The 22,312-nt window shown below is 43.9% G+C and overlaps 1 protein-coding gene across 1 annotated transcript; it reads right to left on the reverse strand.

Moving 5' to 3' along the window:
* Nucleotides 1–1,875: 1,875 nt before the first annotated feature.
* LOC147203025 (uncharacterized protein C1orf21 homolog) lies at nt 1,876–21,174 on the reverse strand. The gene is made up of 6 exons (XM_086114980.1): nt 21,034–21,174; nt 10,364–10,496; nt 5,532–5,617; nt 4,116–4,180; nt 3,634–3,694; nt 1,876–2,748 (listed from the first exon to the last, which is right to left on the reverse strand). Exons 2-6 carry the CDS (start codon nt 10,452–10,454, stop codon nt 2,704–2,706), a joined length of 348 nt encoding a protein of 115 aa, XP_085971106.1. The 5' UTR covers nt 10,455–10,496; nt 21,034–21,174; the 3' UTR covers nt 1,876–2,703.
* Between the last annotated feature and the right edge of the window lie 1,138 nt (nt 21,175–22,312).

Here is a 22,312-nt window from a genome sequence, read left to right on the forward strand (position 1 = left end):
GTAATGCCCCCAGATGTGGGAAAGGAGAGCCAACAGTCCCGAATGAACTTTTCATTTATTTACTGAACGCCATAAGAACAGGAAAACATACCAGAGGGTACAGGAGAGGGTGAAAATAACCTGCTTCACGCTGCCACCTGATGGATACATCATGCAATTGCAGTCACCCAAAATAAATACGTTTGACCCTTATGAATTAATAGCTTGAAAGATATTTTCAAAAATCTATTAATAGCCTGCCTGACATAAATGCATGAATTAATTCTTAATGTATCAGAGGAATGTGAATTGTATTTTTTTGACTTATATCATTCGTTGTTGGATTTAAAAAAAATCTACAATCAAACGAGAGGTCCTATTTTTGCCTAAAATATGAAAAGCTAATGAGCAGGCGTGATGATTTTAATATTATTCACAGTTTCGAGATTCCCCTTTGACCTTTCAAAGAACAACAAGTGCATGCTTATGAGGGTAGAGTGAACAGTTTCAACAGTCCCACCCTTGATTAACACACTGGTAAACTATTTTACAGCAACCAAACAAAAACTTTTTTTTAACATTCTATTTTGTTATGTTTTATGCAATGCCGTAATATTTATTTTTCTTAATGAAAAACACGCAACCGTTCCTTTTTTATGGGGTGGGGGCATTTCAATTCAGTATAATGGGGGGGGGGGGGAAATTGATTTGACAAGTCGAGACTGTAGTAGAGAAAGGAAACTTTTGAGCGACAGGGGGCGCTCTTGCTACACACAAACGCAAAAGTGAGGGAAGAAAAAAAAATCTTGACAGTGACAGTTTCACTTTCTCGCACACACTCTCTAAGGCACGCACACACTATTTTTCACTCTCACACACAACCCAATATAGTCACAGGAACTCTTACTCTCTTTTCTTCTCTCTTTCACTCGCACACAGACTACTATTTTTCTCTCTCACACGCACCCGCATAAGCGCACACGCTCTCGCACACTCCCCGCATACTTAGCAAACTATCTCTCTCTCTCTGATACCCACACACACACACTGTATCGTTGTAGAGAGAACGTGAGATAAACGCTGCCATCCTGTTGAGGAGCTTATGACAAGCCACGTCAGGCTGTACACTGATTGCAAACTGGACTCGTTCCAACAACTCTGACTCAGCTAATGACAACAAGCCTTCAACCTCGGGAGTAAAACGTCGACACTGAACAATTCCCTCTTCGCCCTTTGTGTTCAATTCACAACAACAACAAAATCAAAACTACCATACCAACAAAACAAAACGAAAAAGGGGGCGGAGTCATAAATGAATGCGAATGTCGTGTGTTTGCGCAGAACGGTGGCGATTTCAAGTAGGTCACCCCTTTGTGGGCGTGCAGCATGAATGCAAAATCTAATTGTGAAAGCTTGAGGGGGGGGGGGTGCTCCCTCCCACTCGTGTGAGGAGGTAATCCACACTGGTGGAGAGGCTTTTCATACAAATTGGCGGTGGGTGATGTGCCAAGCGAAATGAAGTGACGACGTGTGCATTTGGTACTTGGACCTTCAGCCGCCTCGATTTTCATCACAGTTGTAGAAAGCCAATATGAAAAAAATGCAATGTAACAGCATGAATAAAATATAGTATACTCACCAGACACGCAGGTTCTGAAATTTATGTAATCTGTGCCGATTGTGCGGATTTCGAAGGCCTGGGACAGATTAGATTGACATAGCAACACAAAGGGGCTGAAATCTGATTGGACAAAAAAAAAAAAAATCCACAAACAAGTGCTGTAAGCAGTGTAGCCAAGAGAAACAATATACTGTGATGACAATACAGTATACTCTTACATCAACGGATCATTTAAGCACTCTCACACACTCACAAACTCTCTCTCACACACAGAGTACAAGCTTTGCCATTTTAATTTTAAGAGTAAAAAAACATATACAAATAATATAACAAGGAAATCTCCGGTAAACAAAAGAACAGAAAGGTCATCGGGTCTGCATCTCCACAGCAAGCGCGCTTTCGCTTCATCCTCCTGATCCTCATCCTCCCTCTTCAGTTGTTAATTTGCTACAGTGCCTGAGTGAGCGAGCATGTGTGTGTGTGTGTGTGTGTGTGTGTGCATGTTTGCGTGTGTGTACGCTCTAAAATGACCAAAAGAAAAGAAGCTGGCTTGAATGTCGCTGGTGAACTGAAAGTGTGTGCGCGTGTGTTTGTGTTGAGGGAGGATGAGGCAGCAGTAATATGCTCCATGTTGATCATTTACAAGTGTTCAAAAAAAAAAAAAAAAAGAGGGGGCGGGGGGACAAGAAGGTAGCGGACTAGTGGACTTCTGCCTCTTACCTCTTATTAAAATATCACAAACTCTTTCCGTCCGGCTTGTCCAGCAATAAAGTTCTGCGTGATGTTCTGAAATTCTTCTTCACCTGCATGGACCGCCACATTTGAGAAAGTTTGTCCCCCATTCACTCGGTCCTTTCACCCATCAGTGCACTCAGGGCCCCGGCCTTGGGTTGGGGGCAGAAAAAGATGTCCTTTTGTCCCACCTTGGTCCTTTCAAGTTCAAATACTTCCTTTGCCATCTCCCTCACATGCACGCCCCCTGCTGGTAAAATACTGCTTGACCTCACACGCTCTCACTATGCATACACACTGTGAGGGGTCTCAGTTGGTGTGATGTCTGAGGAGGGTGGAGGTGTTGGTAGGTGGGGGGGGGGCCTTCTGTGCTATGACCCCTCCTCTTCCTCTTCCTCCGAGCAGTAGTCACGTCCCTGGTTCATGAAAAAAAATTATATAACATCATCAATCAATTACATCAAAATAAAGATGCACATTTGAAAGAATAAATACCGCACGTTAGGGACATCAGGAGCAGCACAGTGCCCATTGTACTGAAGCAAAAAGCTTTACATTTTATAAGTGACATTACGATACGTTCATTGCCCGCCCGAGTTGAAGTTTACTGACCAACTAAAAATAAAACAACAACATACACTTCCCTGTCCTCTATCTTAACGCTAATGCCAAATAGCATCTCCCATATGCTGCGGCACTCCAACCCTTTAAGCGACGGACTGCACGCAAACGGCGCGGCGACTGGTAAGCGGACAATATAAAAGTACTTGCAGTCACAAATTCTTTATCCGCTGCGACGAGCGACTAATATCAATGCCATACCGATGAGCAGAGAAGAGTTGAGATGTCTCAATAAACAGTATATCCAGCTGCCTGTCTTACACTGCCTCCTGGTGGCCAAAGCAGGCACACCCAAAATAAAACAATTTAAAAAAAGGATATTCTGTTGAAGCCGTGTGATAAAACCTGTAGCTCTCTGTAATTCGATCTAATGATGTCATCACTATCTGTTTTTATCAAGAGTGCCATTTTCACCATTAAAATTGTTTTTAGGGGAACGGTGGAATTGATAAATGGCATTTCCATGGCATCCATCCATTCATCACAGACTAACCCATCGCTGAATTTGTATCTTCACTTTTTGAACACAAACTGCTGGCAAAAAGTCACTTTTTTCCGTAACACCCCCCCCCCCCCCCCTGAGAGATGAACAGGCCACTTCTCGACCTCCCGCCGCTTCCTCGACGAGACAAACAAACAAACAAACGCATGCGCTCCGCCCTCCCCTCCCCGCCCCTCACCTTCTCAATCTTCTCATCCAGCATCCGGAAGAATTCCTGCTGGCTCTCTGACGTGTGAATGCTGAGCAAACGAGAGGAAGTTGGGAGGATGAGGACGAAGAAGAGGAGGAGGAGGCGGCGGCAACAAATACATCATGAGAATTTTCCATTCCAGCCAACCCCCTCGCCCCCCCTAACCCCCTCCCCGCCCGCTTCCCTCTACGCACACACACGCCATTCCTTAGTACAGTGTGAGAACGGCTCGGCCCGGAAGGAATTGGAATATCTGTCTCGTAAAAATATCGGCGTAGACTTCAGTGAGATGTCAAATGACAAATAGCACTAGCAAAACAAAGTTTTTCCATGTAGCCCTTGTGTGGAATCGCTTTAATGAAGAGGATGGACGACTTTTTTTTGTTGTGTAGTAAAGGAAAACGTCCGCGGTATCACGGTTGGGTGTAAAACAGCACCGATGCGGAATGAGGTACTTTTGGGCCACTTACTTTGACTTAATATTTGCCGCCATCTCTTTCTGGAACTTGCCACTTTGCGGCGTGTTACTTCTCTCCTGGAAACGCATGCGCGCACACACACATAGACACAACATTTGTCATGATGATCCTCGCCGCTTTTTACGTTGATTAAAAAGCAGCCGGTGGATTCACGTACTTATTTGGCGAGGAGAGGAGACGGAGGCCTAACGTACCGTAGAGGCAATGCGTGCTTGCTTCAAGCTGCTAATTAGTGCTAGTTGAAGTTTTCTTTAAAACTGGCACATAAAACAGAAAAGACGATGAATCATTAGCGACGTAAAAAGTGTTCAAACTAAACGATCATCTGACGAACATTCCGCTAGCTTAATGCTACGACGAAATAAACCTTCAAGCAACCGCTAAGATAAGACACACGGTAGAAGAACCGCGCATGCAAACAGGGCCTACGACAATACTCACTCCTGCAGTTCACGTGTCGCGGCACAACGCGGTCACGGACTGAAGGTGCGAATACCTAAAGCGGGACTTGCCTGCTTATGGCGAAAACCCAACGAAACCCGTCTGACTTCCATTTTACCATCGAACCTCTGCCTGGAATCGTGTCTTACACGGACCGAGGGAGAAGCAGCTCACGTTAAACGGAGTGTCGGCGCGCTGACATAAAACAGGTGGCCGCTTCTGATGAATGACTTACATTATGTTCATGTTTATTAGCCGAGCGTGACAGGAGGCAGACCTACCTGATTCACTACCACACACACGCACACACACACGCGCATGTGACTCAACTTTGAAATGCAGCGTTCCCCCACTATATCGTGCTTCATTATACATTGTGCCGCAAAGTGTCAGCCAGCACTGAGGTCTACTCAAAAGAAATAATGCCGAACAAGAGGCAGAGAGGGTTCCCCACTGACCTCCAGTATCACCGTAAGCTCCATTTGTACGCGTGGCTGCTGCACGTGTGTGTGAAAGCAGCATTTGTTTGAAAATATGATGACTACAGCAACAATGGTACATTCCGTTCGCCCGTCTATGGCGTTTTGTCATGATAACATGAAGCTAGCAGATTTATTGGGTTTGGTTGAACAGGTTGATGTTAGGGAGGTCCACGAAATTCTCCTTTCTTCTATGAGCACACAGCTTGAAGCAAGCACAATGCCTAATTTGGAAAACGGTGCGAGTGAGATTTGTTTTTCGCTTCTTCAAAGTGATGTTATTTGATGGTCTCTCATTTAAAAAAAAAATTGGGGGGGCAGCAAAGAAGACGTATTCCTTATTTTACTTAGAATCAATTAACTAGAAAATGTGAGATCAATAATGCGGACTAAAATAAATAAAATACATTTTCAGTGGGCTAGTGTAGCAAATTGGAATAAAAAAAAAAGCAAACTGACAACAGAACCTTGCGCGTACGCGTCTCACCAAGTTCTCCTGGTTGCGCACATTGACCCGGTTTTCCTCGCCTCTCATGTACTTCACCTCCTCCACTCCCTTTGCCTTGTATTCATCTGGGAGAAAAAGAGAAAGAGTCACAATTAGCAAGGTTGTGAAATGACTTGTTGCCAATGCACTTTTCAGCAATTTAGTGACTGCCAGGAGAACAGTGAAAACTGCTGTCAGCCACAGCTCATGCCCAGGCACTCACACACAGTATGTATTCAGTTAAATGTGTTTTAAAGTGGGTGAGAGGGAGAAAAATTACTTCAGGGAATGTCCCTCTATATCTTTATAATGAATCGCCCAAAATATAATTTCGATCCCTTTTTCAATTGGATGATTATTGCTGTGGTGAATTTTCAAAATAAAACACGTGACAGACCAAATTAGTAAATGAATCATTCAATTGAAGTTTACTTTGTCGTGTTTTTGAATAAAGGGACAAAATTATTATTATTTTTGAAAAAAAATCCACCTCTTTGTCTAATCCCCAAAATAACCGGCAGATGAATCGATTATTAAAATAATCGTTTGTTGGACAGCAAAGACAAAAAAAAAAAATCTCCGGAATAACAATCCGGGTACTCCATTCGGTTGTTTCGAACCTCAACTTGAACACAACCGGATCTCTTGAACTCTTTTTTTTTTTTTAATGGAGGAGCCCTGCCATGGGAGATTAAAGTGAATGTGTCCCTGAACAGCTTTAGACGCTGCAGATGAGCTCAGTGGCGCTGAGTGTGGTAAAATCATAAATAATACGACGCCTCACAGCACACTTGGGCCGGATCGTCGCCGCTTGGAGCGTCTTGCCGCACTTAAAGTGATTCACCTGCCCCGCGGATTGTAAACTGTCGGCCGCTTATTGGTGTTGCGGCGTCGGTCGCCGTGGTAACCGTGCCCCGCATCGCCCCAGCTGTCAGTCAACGGTCACAAATGTGTTCCGTTGCGGCTCCGTCGCCTCGTCTCATCTCATGATCATTTTGCATACTCACTCTCACAGGATCCGATGTCTTTCGTTACGCATTTATGAGAAAGCGAAAGAACACTACATCTGAATAATATCAATAAAATAGCTAAATAAAAGCAGTGAAAATGCATTGATTTATCTGAGGTGAAGGTGGGTGTGGCCTAGTGAGTGACAGAGGGAGCGCACGGTCTCCAGCTTCGACATGCTGGGTGCGACTGTTTGAATAACTGATTGATACAAAATCCCATTAGCTTAAAGCTAACCGAGAATGGAAAATGAAATTGACAGGCTAACGAATTTAGCATCTAAGTCATGCCTCGGTGATCTAAAGGTGTAGCAACACATGTAGAAAGACGGTACAAGTACTCAGATGTATTACGTATTCCATTTCCTTTGAAATTTGACATATATTACGGCGGAATGATGAGCAGGTCTGATTATTTTCTTCATTTATCCTTACTGAATGTTATACTGCACCCTGGTGGCTAAGACACGCTCAACAGATGGAGCTGCAGAATGACATCATGATATCTATAAGCTGCAAGTGCTTTTCTGTATATTGTCATTTCATTCAGTGCAATACTGTCAAGTAAGGTTCTTACAGTCACCCAAAACTAAATAACTACAAATAAAAAACATTTTCTGTAACGGAAAAAAAAAAAGAAATTCAATGCATCTTTATTTATTTATCTCGCGCTGAAAGCATTTTAACAAAGAACTAAAAAAAATGACTGTAATGAACGAAAATGCTTTAAAAACAAAAACTAACTGAAACTACAAAGCAAAAATATCCAATTTCGTCTTTGTGAACTAAAATCAATGAGCTTTTTCCGATTTGTGAAGGCCCCTCGGTGGATAAGATTGACACGGCAACACATCCAGGCTGAAATCTGATTGGACAATCATCCACCATGCACAAAAGTGTACTGGAAGCGGTGCAGTCAAGGGAAATGCTACAAAATGAAGAGCGCTGTCTGTTGAGAATACATTTGTCAGAGTGTGTGACAGTGACCCTGACCCCTCCCTTCCATATTTGCCCCCCCCCCCCATCCCGGATGTGATTTACGTTCACTCCACTGTATCAGTTTCGCGCTGTTGCTTTTGCCCCCGCGAGTTCTCAGTAGCGTTTATCCGTCCCATCTGTGCAACTTTGCACCCAGCTGATTGCTTCGCCCCGCCCGAGGTGTGTGTGGTGTGTGTGTGTGTGTGTGGTGAAGATGCATTGGCGTGTGCTTCATGTCATGCTTGTCCATTCCTTGTGTGTGCGTCATCACCGCGGCGACCTCAAATGTCAAATGATGGTGGGAGTCGGCAAGAAACGAAGTGGAAAGCTGGCCCGAGATTTGACGACAGAAAAAGAAAAAAGAAGATGAAGTTGGGGGGTCGAGGGTGTGGGGGGGGGGGGGGAGTTGCTGTTTGCTGCTGTTTGTGTGCGAGGAATGTAAACCGGTGGGAGCGAGGCGTCTCGTGTCTCAGCATGCCGAAACACACGTACGCGTGCACGCACGCAGGGCGTGATAACACTTCACAGGCGTCGGCCGACAAGCAACAGTGTGTCGCTGCTGCGAGGAAATAAAAGCTATTAGCTGGGACACATTTGATATAAAATGTCATATTTAATAGTCGGCAGCCTGAGGAGGGTGCAGATGAGTAGTCAGGTGAAAAGAATTGCCGCAAAAAGCGCAATGCTTCAGAATCTGACTCAGACCGTCACCCAAAAAAAAAAAAGACAAGTGACCGCAATTAGCGTTGAGATTTCTCGCAATGCGAATTGTGAAAGCCTGTGTGGATGTGTAAAGTATAATTTCTTTTAATCCATAAAAAGTTCAGTTGTCAGTCAAGATATTGTATTGCTGCTGTACTGTAAAATATTGTTGTAAAACACAATGTGTACCGCACACAAGGAGAGACATTTTTGTTTTTACGGAGCAGTTTTGAGAATCAATGACTTCATTTGAGGAGCAACTTTCTAATTTTGTAGATTTTTTTTTTTTTTTTTTTGCAGGTAAATCCCATGGACCTAAAGCAAGAGTTGTATTAACCAACAGAAATAACCCAACATAACAGCTTTGATTTAAAAAAAAAAACATTTTATGTATTGCAGCAAATTGCATTTTCTTGTGCAGTACCAATGCTAAATTGATTCATTAAAAAAAAAAAAAAAAAAGATGATCTGTGGTGATGTAATTTGGAGAACATTTGTTGTGCAGGGCTGCCAAAATTCAAAACTCAGGACAGTCAGGACACTATTGTGAAAACAAACAAATAACAGGACTGATATTATAAATACTTGATATACTTTTAAGCCGAGAGGCCATTCTTCCGAGGTGACGAGTGAGGAGGAGTGGACGACGACTTGGGGGTGGGGGGGGTCGTCACGGCAACGCCAGACGGGACTCGACGCAGGAGCGAAGGAGTGACACCGAAGAAAAGTGCAGGATAAAAGGGAGCACCTATTTTGAGAAGCCCCCCCCCCCGCCCCGCATTTCTTTATGACGTCTCGTCTCGTCGCCGGTTCGAGGAGGACACACTAAACATTCACACGCAGTCCACTGAGTTGACTTTGCACAATTTATGTCCCCGTTTGTTTGTGCCCCACCAAAGCAAACCGAGCAGCTTCTACATTACTTACTGAACTGGAACAGAATTTCACAAAAAATATCGACAAAAACAAACATTCTATTTGGGGGTCAAACAAAACCGTGAAATATTACAACTAAATAAATAAATAAAAAACAACGTGGGAGTTAAAAACTATGATCACACCTGACAACGCTACCCTTGAAAATAAATGGCAAAAACAAATAAAAATGCAAAAAAAAATACAAATTTAAAAATCTCCGTGACGACCCAGGCTAAACTTTGCTCCTCCCCAACATACAAGACTGCCCTCCCAGTCAAGATGTAACCTTCGACCAACTTCCGACAGTGCTCGATGCACTTCATGCCCTTCCACGAACGAAACAGCTGCGGTAGACCACAGCTCACACGCAGATCAGGAGCTCCGCCTTTGGATGTCACTCACGAGGCCACGCCCCTTCAAGACTCAGACATCCAATGGCCTATTTTTCATGATGACTTTGTAAAACCGCAATTAGGATTGATTTCCTTCGTGAATCGAGTTACAAGCTCGGCCAGGGAACAAATGAAACTCACAAGTCAAGGCGTCACGCTATAATAAGAATAATAAAGTTACGCTATAAAAAGAAAAAAAAAAAGTCGAGAGAGGGGCCGTTTTTCAAGTGGCGTATGGGTCGTGGAGCTCAGCTTTTTCCGGTTATTGTGCGAGAGCGAGGGGAGGAGGAGCAGAAGCCGCAGCATGAGGAGGAGGAGGACGAGGAGGAGGAAAGGGTCGTCAGGGGTTTAGTGGCCACAATCTGACAGCATCAGACAATATCTGGGACACAAACGCGTTTCGAGAGAGCAAGGCCTGACTGGCAATCTGTTGACGGGCGAGCTGTAACAAACACAAGCACAAAGAGGCACACAAACGCACGCACGCTAATACAATGAATCCCCATTTAGCGTGCGGGGATTCACCGGTGCTAAAGCACTCCATTAATTTCTGCTCGGTAACCTCCTCTGTCGGCACGTCCCAGGACACCTCGCATAAAATAATGCGGATGACACTTGCTTTGAGGCCAGAGGATTAGGAACCATGATCGCAAGAGGATGGCGAGAGAGCGGGCGCACGGGCCCAGAGGGTCAACGCAGAGGGATTAAGGACAGGAAATGGAGTCGCCAAGAATTTATCAGCGGACAAGTGAGTGAGGATGTGTGTCTGTCTGTGAGATAGAAGAATGTGAAAGTAAGAGTGGGAGTGTGGGAGCGGGAGCGTGGTGCAACTGACCGGCAAAGAGGTCGCCGTTGCTGTAGGCCTTGCCACGGCCCTCGTCATCGTTGGGCACGGCCGACACCTGCTTGGCCGAGGTGCAGCCCATGGCCTCCTCACGCTGGGAACGCTCTCTTCATCGCACTCTCACCTGCAGGGACCGAAAAGACACGTTTGGGGAAATTGTGCCGCGCTCATTCCACAGCTTGACTCGTAGAGCCGAGTACAAGCAAGGCAAGGCAAGAGAGCCGTTGTTATTTAGCATGTAAAAGACGAGGTAACTCAATGTGCTTCACACAGCTAAAAGCATTTACAAACAAAACAGCCAATGACATTCAAAAGCAAAGAAGAGAAAAAAAATATCCATCTATCTTGCCAAAAGAAAATACATTGACAACATTTAACCGAAAACTTCAAAAAACATTTGAAAGTAAAGACACAAATAACCTGGATTTAAAATCCTTTACACTCTGGTCTCATTTTCACTTCTGTTGGCGTGCAGCATAAGAGCTAAACGCTGGTTCACCATGTTTGCTTTGAAAGGTGGGCTCCACTAATTGACCCGAGTCTGCAGATATCTGCAATCGTACGGCGGGCGGGCCACTGAATATTTGCCATTCGGCACAATATTCACAAATATCTTGTTTAATTTTTTTTAATCAATATATGGTAGGGGTGGGGGATTCTTCCATTTCCCCCATTTTATCATGAAAACATATTGAATCTTCATCACATTTTTAAAAATAATTTTCCGGATTACAATACACTAACGTTTTTTTCCTCCATTGCATTTCAAAGGTCGTCTGTAGTATGCATACTTTTACTATTCGCAGGCCGGCCTGGTCCCTCCCCCCCATGAAAAGCACGGGCCCCACATATTATTAGCCATATTGCATTTTTTCCCATGTCATATTTGAACGCTTTGAAAACTATGCGACTTCGTACCACCCCTGCAAATTTTGTATGATGTTTGTGACGGGCCCAAATTTTCCAAACGTACAAAAATTCACACACAGACGATTGCCCGTCTCAGCGTTACAGATGGGTGCAAAGTACGATGGGATATGTTGAGAGGGGAAAAACAAGCGCGGTTATCAAAAGAACTCTCTGGCACACCTGCTTTCGAGTTTGAAGTGAATACGAGAACAGTGTGTACGGTGTGTGTATATGTTTATGTGTGTGTGTGTGTGTGTGTGTGTGTGTGTGTGTGTGTGTGTGTGTGTGTGTTTGAGACAGGCAACCACTCTCCGTTTGTGTAGACGTGGCAGGTAGCAGCAGGTGTGTGCAGGGTGTGGGGACGGGATCTTTGTGTTAGGGTACAATAGGACACTAAACCATCGTCATCTGTCACGCTGTTGTGTTGTTTCTGCTGAATCAAACCTGCTTCAGAATCAGTGGTGTCCTTGGATGGATTTACATGACACGTTTCAAGAGACACACAAAACCTAGTACCGAAATAATCCCCGTAGTGGTAGTTAGGTAGTAGCAAAATGAACTACAACAGGTAATCCCGAAACCAGGGGTCTTCATAAATCAACCCTAATGACTGAACGAAGGCTAGCATCTAACCCCTAAGATATTCTTAACCCCAACCTAACCACTGAACTAACCTAACTAACCCAACTACATACCGTACCTAAAACAAAATTAACCCTAACCGCTAACCCCATAAACAAACCAAAAACTGTAGCAATCAACCCTTAAAAAACGAACCATTACCCCTACACTAATCCTAACCTCATGCTAGCCCTTAAATTTACCAAGCCAACGGTTCTCTAACTTTTTAAACAAAGTACCACACAAAATAAATATAATAATCCTGATCCTAAACCTAATCTTAACCGCTCTTAACTCCTAAACTGCTTCTTCTTCGGAGTCTTTGCGAGGTTTTTGCATCATTCTGCTAGCTAACATAGCCAGCACCCAACAAGCGGCTTTTCACACTTGGCAAGAGTCAGCTAATGACGAATCAACGGGCCAGCCGCCGCTCTCTGGAGGACCGCAAACACCTCACTTCAATGGCAAAAGATGAAGACATCTGTGAAAGAATCTCTCTTTGCACTGAGCTGGCACACGAGAGAGAACTTGAGATTTATCAGCTTGGCGCAGACCTTCCCGGTGGTACGCCTCTAACTACAACTCCAGGGGTTCTCATAATCCTATATTGTGCTTTGTCATTTTCATGTCCCCGCTGTATGACCATTTTTTTAAAAAAACTACTCAGTAAGCCCAAATTTAGAGTTGTGCATCTTTATCGTCGTACCACGTTAGCAGCACTGAGGTCTACTGGAAGAAATGTAGCATCTAAGCTAATTATCACATTACAAGGCAGCATTAAGTTAGCAGGCTTTCATTAAAGAAATTATATTATAAACAAAAACATCACAAATTTGTCAGGAAGAGAAAGTACAAATATCTGGGGTAAAAAAAAAGTTACATAAAAAAAGCATCAGAAAAATAAACACTTAAGAAGACATCTCTAAATTTTAGAGATTACTTTCAGATGCTATTACAGTATTTTTAGAGTCTAAAAGGACTGTAATAAAGTATGTGTACGATATTTGTTTACTTATCATGTGTCTCATAAAGTCAGAGTGCAAAAGTCCATCAAGTTAAAGAGCCCCCCCACCCCCGCCTGTCTTGTTGGGGGGACGCCTTCACAAAGCAGAAAGCTTCACAAGGTTGCGGCGGCGCGCGATTGAAGGCCTCTCATTTGCGAGTATTGAAACGTCAATTTGTGAGTAGCGGCGCGCTAAAAATAGAGCGTCGGCGGGCCCCAGAGCTTTTGTTGTGAGCGCGGGATAATGCTAGGCTGCGTGAATCTGCGAGCCAGGCCGCTCTAATTCGGGTTATGTGTGGGGCGGAGCAACAGGCCGACGCAGGGGTGGGAGAAGTTTGAAATGTGAATACATCTCCAGTTACTGTGGCCAAAAATCATGCCAAGTCAGAAGCAAGTGGAGTCCAGTCATCACAAGTCAGAAAACAATCGTGCAATCTTGCTCGGTCACAACACGTATTTGCACATTAGCCACTTTGCACACAATATCTGTACGCGCATTAGTTAGCTGTACAGTCACACTGTGAGTTTTGTTCATGGGTCCAACCCAGTGTCCACGTCGTCTATTTCACGGATAACCGACATGAAGCTTTGTTGATGTCTGAGCGGCTGTCGCTTAAATAAACTGGGAAGTTAACGTCGCTTACCTACCTGGCTTTGGGAGTTGTGTAACGTGACGGACTGATAAAGTTAGGTTTCGCAGCTGTTGTAATTACCTTTTGGCTGCAGACCGCATATGTTTATTCTGATCATATTAAAAAAAAAAAAAAAATGGAATCCTAAATTATCTGCGTAGTCCTGCCATGACATTTCTTTCATGAGGTTAGGCAGGTTAGGGTGGTTAGGCACTCCTAAACATCATTTCGTTCGACAACCAAAAGAAATGCCACACTTGCTCAAAGATTCTGATTTTCAAATCAATGTCATCGGTAAGACTTATCAAGTCATCTCGTTCAAAAATCAACAGGAGGAATACCAAGCAAATTTTCGTCAAGGGAGTACCGAGTCCTAGAATTGGCGGCTAAAATCGTCCGCGCACTCAATGTGGGATTTTGATTGCAAACACCTAAAAAGCTTGAAAACAACATTTTATGACAGAGTACACACTCTTCGTCCTAACGGTATGACTCCTCTCCTTGGAGGTCATGTGGTCATTTACCCAGAAGCCATTAATGGGGGGGGGGGGGGGGGTGAATACAAAAATAACACCACATAAGGGGAAAAAAATCTTTAGGACACATAGTTATTCCACCTACAGGAAGCCAAAGTGTAGGAAAATATGCAGCTTGCACTCTTCTGAGAAGCTCTTTGACAGGACGCAGTGCATCTGAGAAAAAAGTTTTCCCCAACGTTTGAGAGACGGAGATGGAGCAACCATGCACGTCGCCATCTTGGCTAACATTAACGCAGCTGTACACGCCGCTTCACCTCATTTAGTCAATGAAAAAATGTATAAATAAGATCCAAACTACACCGCACCAACGGCCAGCATTAACGAGGATGATGCAACAGATTTATGTGGAGAAGAAATATATTGCCCAGTCATGGTCTTATTTAAGATTTTTTTTTTTTTTATGTCTTCGGCTCCAAGAACAGAATGCCTTGTGGTGAGAATGTGTTAAATCGTGCGCTAGCTTACAGAAAAAAAAAGAAGGCAAAAATTCCATGACTATTTTAAAAATCACAACCGTCAGGTGTATTTTTTTTTTCTTAGCTGTTATCTAATTTAGTATATTTTGTTTGTTCACATCATTTCTAAGCTGCGGCAACACATACCAGCCACGCATTAGTCATGCTAGCAATGTAGCGGCCGTGGCTGATGCCCGCTTGTTTCCCGGTGCTAATGTTAGCTTAGCATTGCTATTCTGCTAAAGGTAAACATCAAGTTCTCAATACCCATTTGTGACTAAGCGCATTCATAATGGCATGCCATCGTGACTGGCCACGTTTGAGAAATGTACTCACTGCTCGTACAGAGTGCGAGGATTTTCGTCACCTCCGTCCGTGTCACACACGCTGCTCTAACATAATCCCCATGCTAACATTAAATGCAACTCCAGATGTTCCCTCTAATCATACTCTGCAGGGTTGAAGCCTTACTCATTAGTCGTGATGTCATCAAGCAGGTTGCCAGACCGGGAGTCATCGAGTGAACTTTTAACAGACGACAAAAACACACCCTCGGCCCAAAAGTCATTTTTTTTTACAACAACGCAGCTAACCAAGCCCTCGGGCTTTGCCCTCCTCATCCTGCCGACGTGGACTTTGGGTGGTGACTTTGTGTGGCTGGTGTGAACAGGCCTCCTTTTAAAGACAGTTTGTGGAAGGAGGAACTCGAGAGAGAACGGGCATGGTAGAGTGGGGAGGTAAACAGGAGCAGCGCGCGAGCCCCAAAGATTCCGCAGACGCCCAAGGCGAGCGGCCAACGAGCCTGAAAAACGGGCTGGGCCCACGCGAACGACAAGAGGAACCCGAGCAGGAAGCGTGAGGGGGAAGGCGCCTTTTTTCAACACTTGCTCACGCCTTCACCTTTCTCACTTCAATATTCCAACTCCTGAATGGAGAAGTGATGCCTTTCATGATGGCTTTTTGGTTTTGGGGTTATAAGCACTAAAATGACAGAAAAACAATTGAGAAAAAGCTTGTTTTTTCAAAATTACAGTGTGAACCCCGGGACAGTATATCGCAGTTCATCATTTCCGCCACTACTATCGTTTTTGAGGTATTTTTTTTACAGTATACAGTAAACCTCCATTGATGGCGGGTTCCGCCTTTGCTTTCCTGCCATTTTGCGACATGCATTTATTTTGGGTGTAATTCAATTAGTGATCACTAGATGGTAGCACACTATTTAGTTTGGAAACATACGTTTGAAAGAAGAATGAAAACAGGAAGGCCTTTGAGCTCATCGTATTTTTTGCTCGAGATTATTGAACGTTACACCCTCTCTCCATCTTGCTTTTTATGCCTGTGCGTTCATTTTATAATGTACATCTTTGGGCATGATTATTTATCTAATTTGTGAGATAATAAATTAAGCTTGTTGATTTGGCAAAAAATTAGATTTATTTGGACTGTTACACTGTACAATTTTTTTTTGTCTCATCCATTGTTAACGTGACCTAAAGAAAAAAGACATTTCCAATTCTTCAAAGTGATGTGATAAAAGCGACGATTTCTTGACAGCGAGAGAGAAGAAAGGCACAAAGCGATACTTTTAAGTTGAAATCTGTTTCAAGAGTGTGGGAGGGGTAAACTTCTCAGAGATTTTAAAATGGATAACTTTTTTTTCACAATATACCTACCCTTTCCGTATTTTACATTACACCATTCTTGTGGCAAAAAAAAAAAGCTTTCAGAAATAATAATAATAATAATAATAATACATTTTATTCATAAGCGCCTTTCAAGACACCCAAGGACACTTTACAATAACAAAAAACACAAAACAATACGAATTGAGCAGCGGCAGCCAAACGCGCCAGCATTCACTCAACCCGGAAGTCAGAAAGAAACCACAAGGGAGGGAGAGGGGGAGAAAAAAAAACACGCTCAAACTATCCTCATTTTGAGGATAATTTGTTTTGCTGTAGCGCTTGTCCAGAGGTCATGAGTTTTTTTTGGGGGGGGGGGGGTATGTTTTCTTCAACTTTTGTCATATTTTGATTTTATTCCTATATTCACTGCTTGATTTTTATAGCCGCAGTTCTTTTTGGGGCACGAAATCATCGAAACACAAATAAAGAATGGCAATTTTTTTTTATTTTTTTAATTTCGGCGAAGCGAGCAGAATGCGAGACAAATACACCGCAGCGCTGCAGGCTTGAAGAGAACAACTGCTGACAGCGGATGAGGCCTTGCATAAGAACAACAAGGCGCTCGATTCATGGCGACGATGCCTCCGTCACAACAACCGTGTGCACTGACGAATCATTTTCAACCCCAGACATGGCGACCTGGCCCGCGCCGGGGTAAACAGCTTTGTCACAAACTGCGTTAATTGTGTCATCTCCCTCCGCTGTGACAGCGAGCAAAGTCAGAGTAACGAAAGCGAGACAGCCAAATGGGATCCGGCCAAAAAGGCCTGACAGCAAATGATGAGATATCGTACCGTAGACACTTGATATGAAACGATACGAGTATGTGGTATCGCACTGAAAGAAATGTCAACTGCAAAGAAAATAAAGTCCCGAGTTACTGTGGCAAATATCAAGCAAAGCAAGTCGAGTGCCTGTCGACGGGGGATTTTTAAAAAAGATATCAGCGGATTTAATTGGCTGCCCGATTAATCGGTCGGGCTCTAGTGCAAACAGAAGTATGGTAGTCATGACAGAGAAATAGGATATTTATATATTTATAAGAATAAAGTGATCATGCCTCGACATCAGCATCACGCGTCTCAATCACAATTTTTAGATGCAAGGAAATGAAGTTACGACCTGAATCACGAACAAATTAAACCTGTGACCAAAGGTCGCACTGAAGTGGGAAAATGGCACCGAACGTCTCCTTTAACAAAAGCCAGAGGTTACCACTTCGAAATTTATTTAATTACACCGCTCAGTGAAAAAGGGTTAGGTAAACGGAGCACTCCAGGGAATGCAACTAGGGCCCCTTGCATTTGCTTTGTAAGCGAATCGGCCCCATTTTTGAGAATGCCTCCGGTTCCAAAATGTCTTAAACTTAAATCGGTATGTACTAAATTTAAAATAATCCATAGATGGACGTCTCGTCTGTCTGGCTCCGGTCTTTTTGTGTCCTTTACACAGTGGCGGGTCATATAATTGTTACCTGGGCCTTGCCGGACTTAATCCAACTAGTGTTTCACTTCACGAAAACGCAGTATAATAATGGTACGCAACTGTGCCACATACATAATCCGGAGCCATTCACAATCTGTATTTATCCACTATAATGACATGATCGAAACAATTCATTGAGCGGCTTTCACAATGGACTACTGAGGTCCATGTACAGTCAAGCGTCCATTTCAGCTCAACGGGTTTTGAGGGGCTTGTAGTGAAAACGCGGGCGCGCTGCCAAGAGTCGGCTCGTGTGCGAGTATAACAACTTGACAATCTTCTGCAGTACACGCCACAGCTATGCAACAAGTCTCATGCTGTCAATCAGCGTGCATTTTTTCATGCTTGAAAACAGAGGCGCTCCTGTCTACCCTGAACCTCCGACCGCCCCCCCCGCCCCTCCTCACCGGCAAAATCATCTATCCCTAGAACTTTGTTTTTAATTTTCAACTCTCTAGTATTCAACTCTCCTAGGATTTTTTTTCCCAGCTGAGAATAATTTTTTTAGATTGACAGCGGGAAAAAAAAAGCCAATATGTGGGGCGCGGAGTCAAAAGAAACAACAAACAAGGGAAGAAACAAGGGTTTCCGCAAAAAAATAAAATAATTAAATTTTTTTTTAAAAAAGAACAAAAATCCACGAATAAGTGAATGCCGAACCGCAATGCAGATTTTGGTACAAAATTCTTGCGTTTTTTTTTTCACCCCCTTGAGAACGGAGAAAGTTGAAATACAGGTAGAAAATAACCCTCCCGTCTTTTCTTTGTAAGTATGCAACAAATATTTATGAGTATTTGTGTGTTCATTACTTTGAACACTGGATTTGGCTGATCGGCACAAGGTCGCGCGTGTTTGCGCTTTTCTCTCCCCGATTCGTTTGAATGGCAACGACTGCAGCTGCCAGGCTGCAACTCCAAAAAAACCAAAACGAAGAGAAAGCAGCCAGCCGTTAATATTCATTGAAAATGATCTCATCCGAAGGAAATGAATCAATCTGGGAGTTAATTGGCAAACGCACCGCCGCGGGGAAACGTTCCATCTCGCTCGAGCGCCCCGGTTCACGTCTCAACACGGCGATATTATTGTTTTCGATACAAGTCAATAGTGAGTCATATTCATCAAAAGTTGCTAAGGTGGGAAAGCAGTCAGGTTGCAAGCAATTTGCATGGTTCGAATTGTGCGGCAACCGTGGATGAAATCATGAGGCGCTGCAATGCAGCCACGAAACTTGCCATGGGAACGTATCGGAATAAAAATGGAGGAACTTAGAAAACTGAAGGTTGGCTCTTAAATTCCCATCAAAGCTTTCCTGAATTTCTTGTGTGTGAATTAAAAAAGGAATTCCGTGGTATTTTGCATTACACGTTAGCATTTAAGCTAGCAGACGGAATTCAATACTTTGGTTCAACTCTTTGGTTTTTAATTACAAAATGTTCAGTTCTCTTTTGTTTTAAATGTACATTTTACAGTTAACTCCGACTGGGAGTTACAAATAACTTGAAGCAAGCACATTTGTCCTCTTATTTGGAGAAGTATGCAAGCGATTCTTCTACTTTTCAGGGAAAAAAAAGTGAAATTGGATCACTTCCAGGGGCACACCTGATGATCTGAGAATCGGCGTATTTCGAGGGAAGACGCGAGATAAGGACATTGTGAACCCTGCTTGTGGACTCTGAACCCGCCACTGTAAATGCATCCAAATGACGCAAGCGGACCACTGCAACAACAACGCCGCGACCGCATTAAGTAGCAGTGCAAGGCGACGACGATGCGGTCGAATGCAGCTTTTTATTGTTCTGTGCTGGTGAGGCCAGATGAAGGGCAGAGAAGAACACAATCCTGCGGGATCACATTACGCTTACTTCGGGGGTGGTGGTGGGGGGGCTTCAGACTACCTTGTCCCACCTGACCGCTCTGGTGGGCCCGGGCACAGTCATGAACCGCACGGGGCAGCCTAACTCTGCATTTGTTTTGTTTTTTTCGGCCGATGCAGATGCCGATATTTGACAGGAGAAAATTCTGATGATTACAGAAGCGTAGAACCGCCAACGTAAACTTTTTGGCTAGGCTGTGTCATTTGAACCGACTGTAAAATTGTTCAAACATATTTGGCAAAGTTATTCTAATGTATTTGGCAAAGTCATTCTGATTCATTCAGATCCGGGACACGAAAGCAAATCAAGTCGTGTAGACTTCCACGATTCTTGCTCACATCGAAACGGAATGTCAAATTGTCATATGTATTATCACACGAGTATGAGACCCCAGCTCAAAGTTGGCACCTGGATCAAGCAGATCGAAGGAGAGATACGAGGAGGCCAGCACGCACGATCGCTCAGTGACAGTCAGAAACAAAGAGACACGCAGAAAGAGAGAGAGAGAGAGAGAGAGAGACAGAGAGATCAACAGGCAAATTTACAGACCGAGGGCATAAGGCGCCACCCTGGCCACGCCAACCCACTTTTGCGCCAGGCAGGCGTCGCGCCGCAGCCACCGAGCAGATGTTGTAATCGACTCTTGATCGTGTTGGGATCTCTCGAGAGCCCCGCTGTCAGCTGTTCTCACATGCAAGCAGCAGCGGTGGCAAGTAATCAAATTAAGTACATTTTTCAGAAATCTGTTTATTCCCTACCTTTCCCCAATGCTTGGAATGTAGGGCTGAACGATTTTGAAGAAAAAAAAATTTTAATTGTGATTTTTTTTTTTCAAGGGGCAAGCTCATTGCAGGGGTGCACACAGTGAATGGATGCGCTCAATCATGAGCAACAGCCTATGAAGTGACAACCGCGCTATGTTTTTGCGGTTCTATTTTTTTTAATGCATTTATATATAAAATATTATATGGGGTAGCAGTTTTTCCGTTGCCGCATGCAGTTGGGTCCACTGCAGTCACGTTCGGCTACCACTGCACAAGTAAATTGAGTTTGGCCACCGGAACACATTGAGTTCAAACTTTGTGGTGACATTTCTTGTTTTCTGATGTTCGGTTGTATTTCCCGATGTAAAAACACGCCGAAGTGCCTTGGGCTCCATAAAGATCGGGAAAGGCTGATCGAGTGCAGCAGCACTTTGATTTCCACTGAACGGGCAGGCACGCACCGCGGCTTCCTTCCATCTGTTGAGTGCTCCTGCCCGGATTGAGGGGCCTCGCTAGGCGCGGAGAGGAGAAAGGGTGGAAGGTGGAGGGGTGTCGACAACACACCAAGCCCAACGAAAGCCGCGGAGCCCCGGGGAACTACGCGACCGCACATCCCCGGCGTCGGGGGGAAGGAACAACAACCAAAGCGACACGGAAGGAAGCACATGAAGGAGGAAAAAAAAGTACTTACGACGCAAGAGGCGCCGGCTCCGCCCGGTCCAGGTTCGAAGGGGAGGTGAAGCCGCTCCGTCTTCTTCCGGGCTCGGCGGCAGCGACGGCGGTGGTGGTGGTGGTGGTGGTGGTGGTGGTGGGTCGGGCGGGGATGTGACTGCGAACCTCCGGAGGAGTGAAGGCGAAGTGTGTGGCTTGCGTCATTCCACCAGGATGCCGCTATTGAGTGAGGGCGCCAACGCAGCCATCTTGCCGCCTAGCAAAGCCACCAATCACGGCGGGAGACGAGACGGAGACCAACCCTCTTCCAAAGATCCAAGTATAAATACTTCGCTACTGTTCCGAATTACACAGTTTTTTTTTCGCGGTGTACACCGGAGCCCGAGTACTCGCGGTACGGCAGTCGCGTGTTTTTTGTTTGTTTGTTTGTTTTTGGGGGGGGGCGTCTAATATTTATTCATGTATTTAATTTCAAAATCAAACATTTGCTTTTACTTTGAAAAACAATAAACAACATGGTTGCCTATTTCCCCGGCATGTTACGGGCCAAACCAGTAACTTAATTGATACTTTTCCTACCTACGTTTGAAACCTACAATGACGGGGAGTGACAAAGTACAAATATTTAACTTATAATTTAAAGTACAAATACTTTACTATATTGAAGTAGATTTTTAGAATCTGTACTTAAGTATTTATTATTCCGGAATCAAATGCAAACACTTTGTTATTGCACTTAAGTAGATTTACTTGGTATCCGTATTTTAGTCGGCATTTATTTTACTGATGACTTTTTACCTTTACTCCCGACAGTTGTAAACAGCCACTGATAGAAATACGTTTCATCCGTCGTCTGTGAACGAGTACTAATATTAGAATTTTACAATGTCACGATGAGTACCAGTAGCAGCGCAGTTGTCAAACAAGCGCACGATTTTCACTCTCATTTAACATGTCCTACTAGTGAAGATAAAAAATGTACATGGACCTTAACCCCGATATCAGGAATTCCAAGTACATTTTCTGAGTCTGCATTGTTTTGTTTTTTTTCTTTGCCTTAAGTAAAGGAGTGTACTATTTTTATTAAGTAACCTGTACTCTGTCTTTCTCCTCTCTCACAGCAGTGAAAGTAATCCAACATGAGCTACTGAAATGTCCCCCCCCCAACTCCTCACGCCTTTAAAGGTCGTGTATTTATAATATATACAGCATTAATCATTGAAGAGGCAGCCGATTTCAATCAAGACGTGACAGTGATTTACTAGCTTTGCACAACTTTCCCCACACTTTTTTTTAAT

The sequence above is a fragment of the Hippocampus guttulatus genome, chromosome 7 (assembly GCF_054856545.1).
Source record: "Hippocampus guttulatus isolate MCC_2025c chromosome 7, RoL_Hgut_1.0, whole genome shotgun sequence".
NCBI classification, from domain to species: domain Eukaryota; kingdom Metazoa; phylum Chordata; class Actinopteri; order Syngnathiformes; family Syngnathidae; genus Hippocampus; species Hippocampus guttulatus.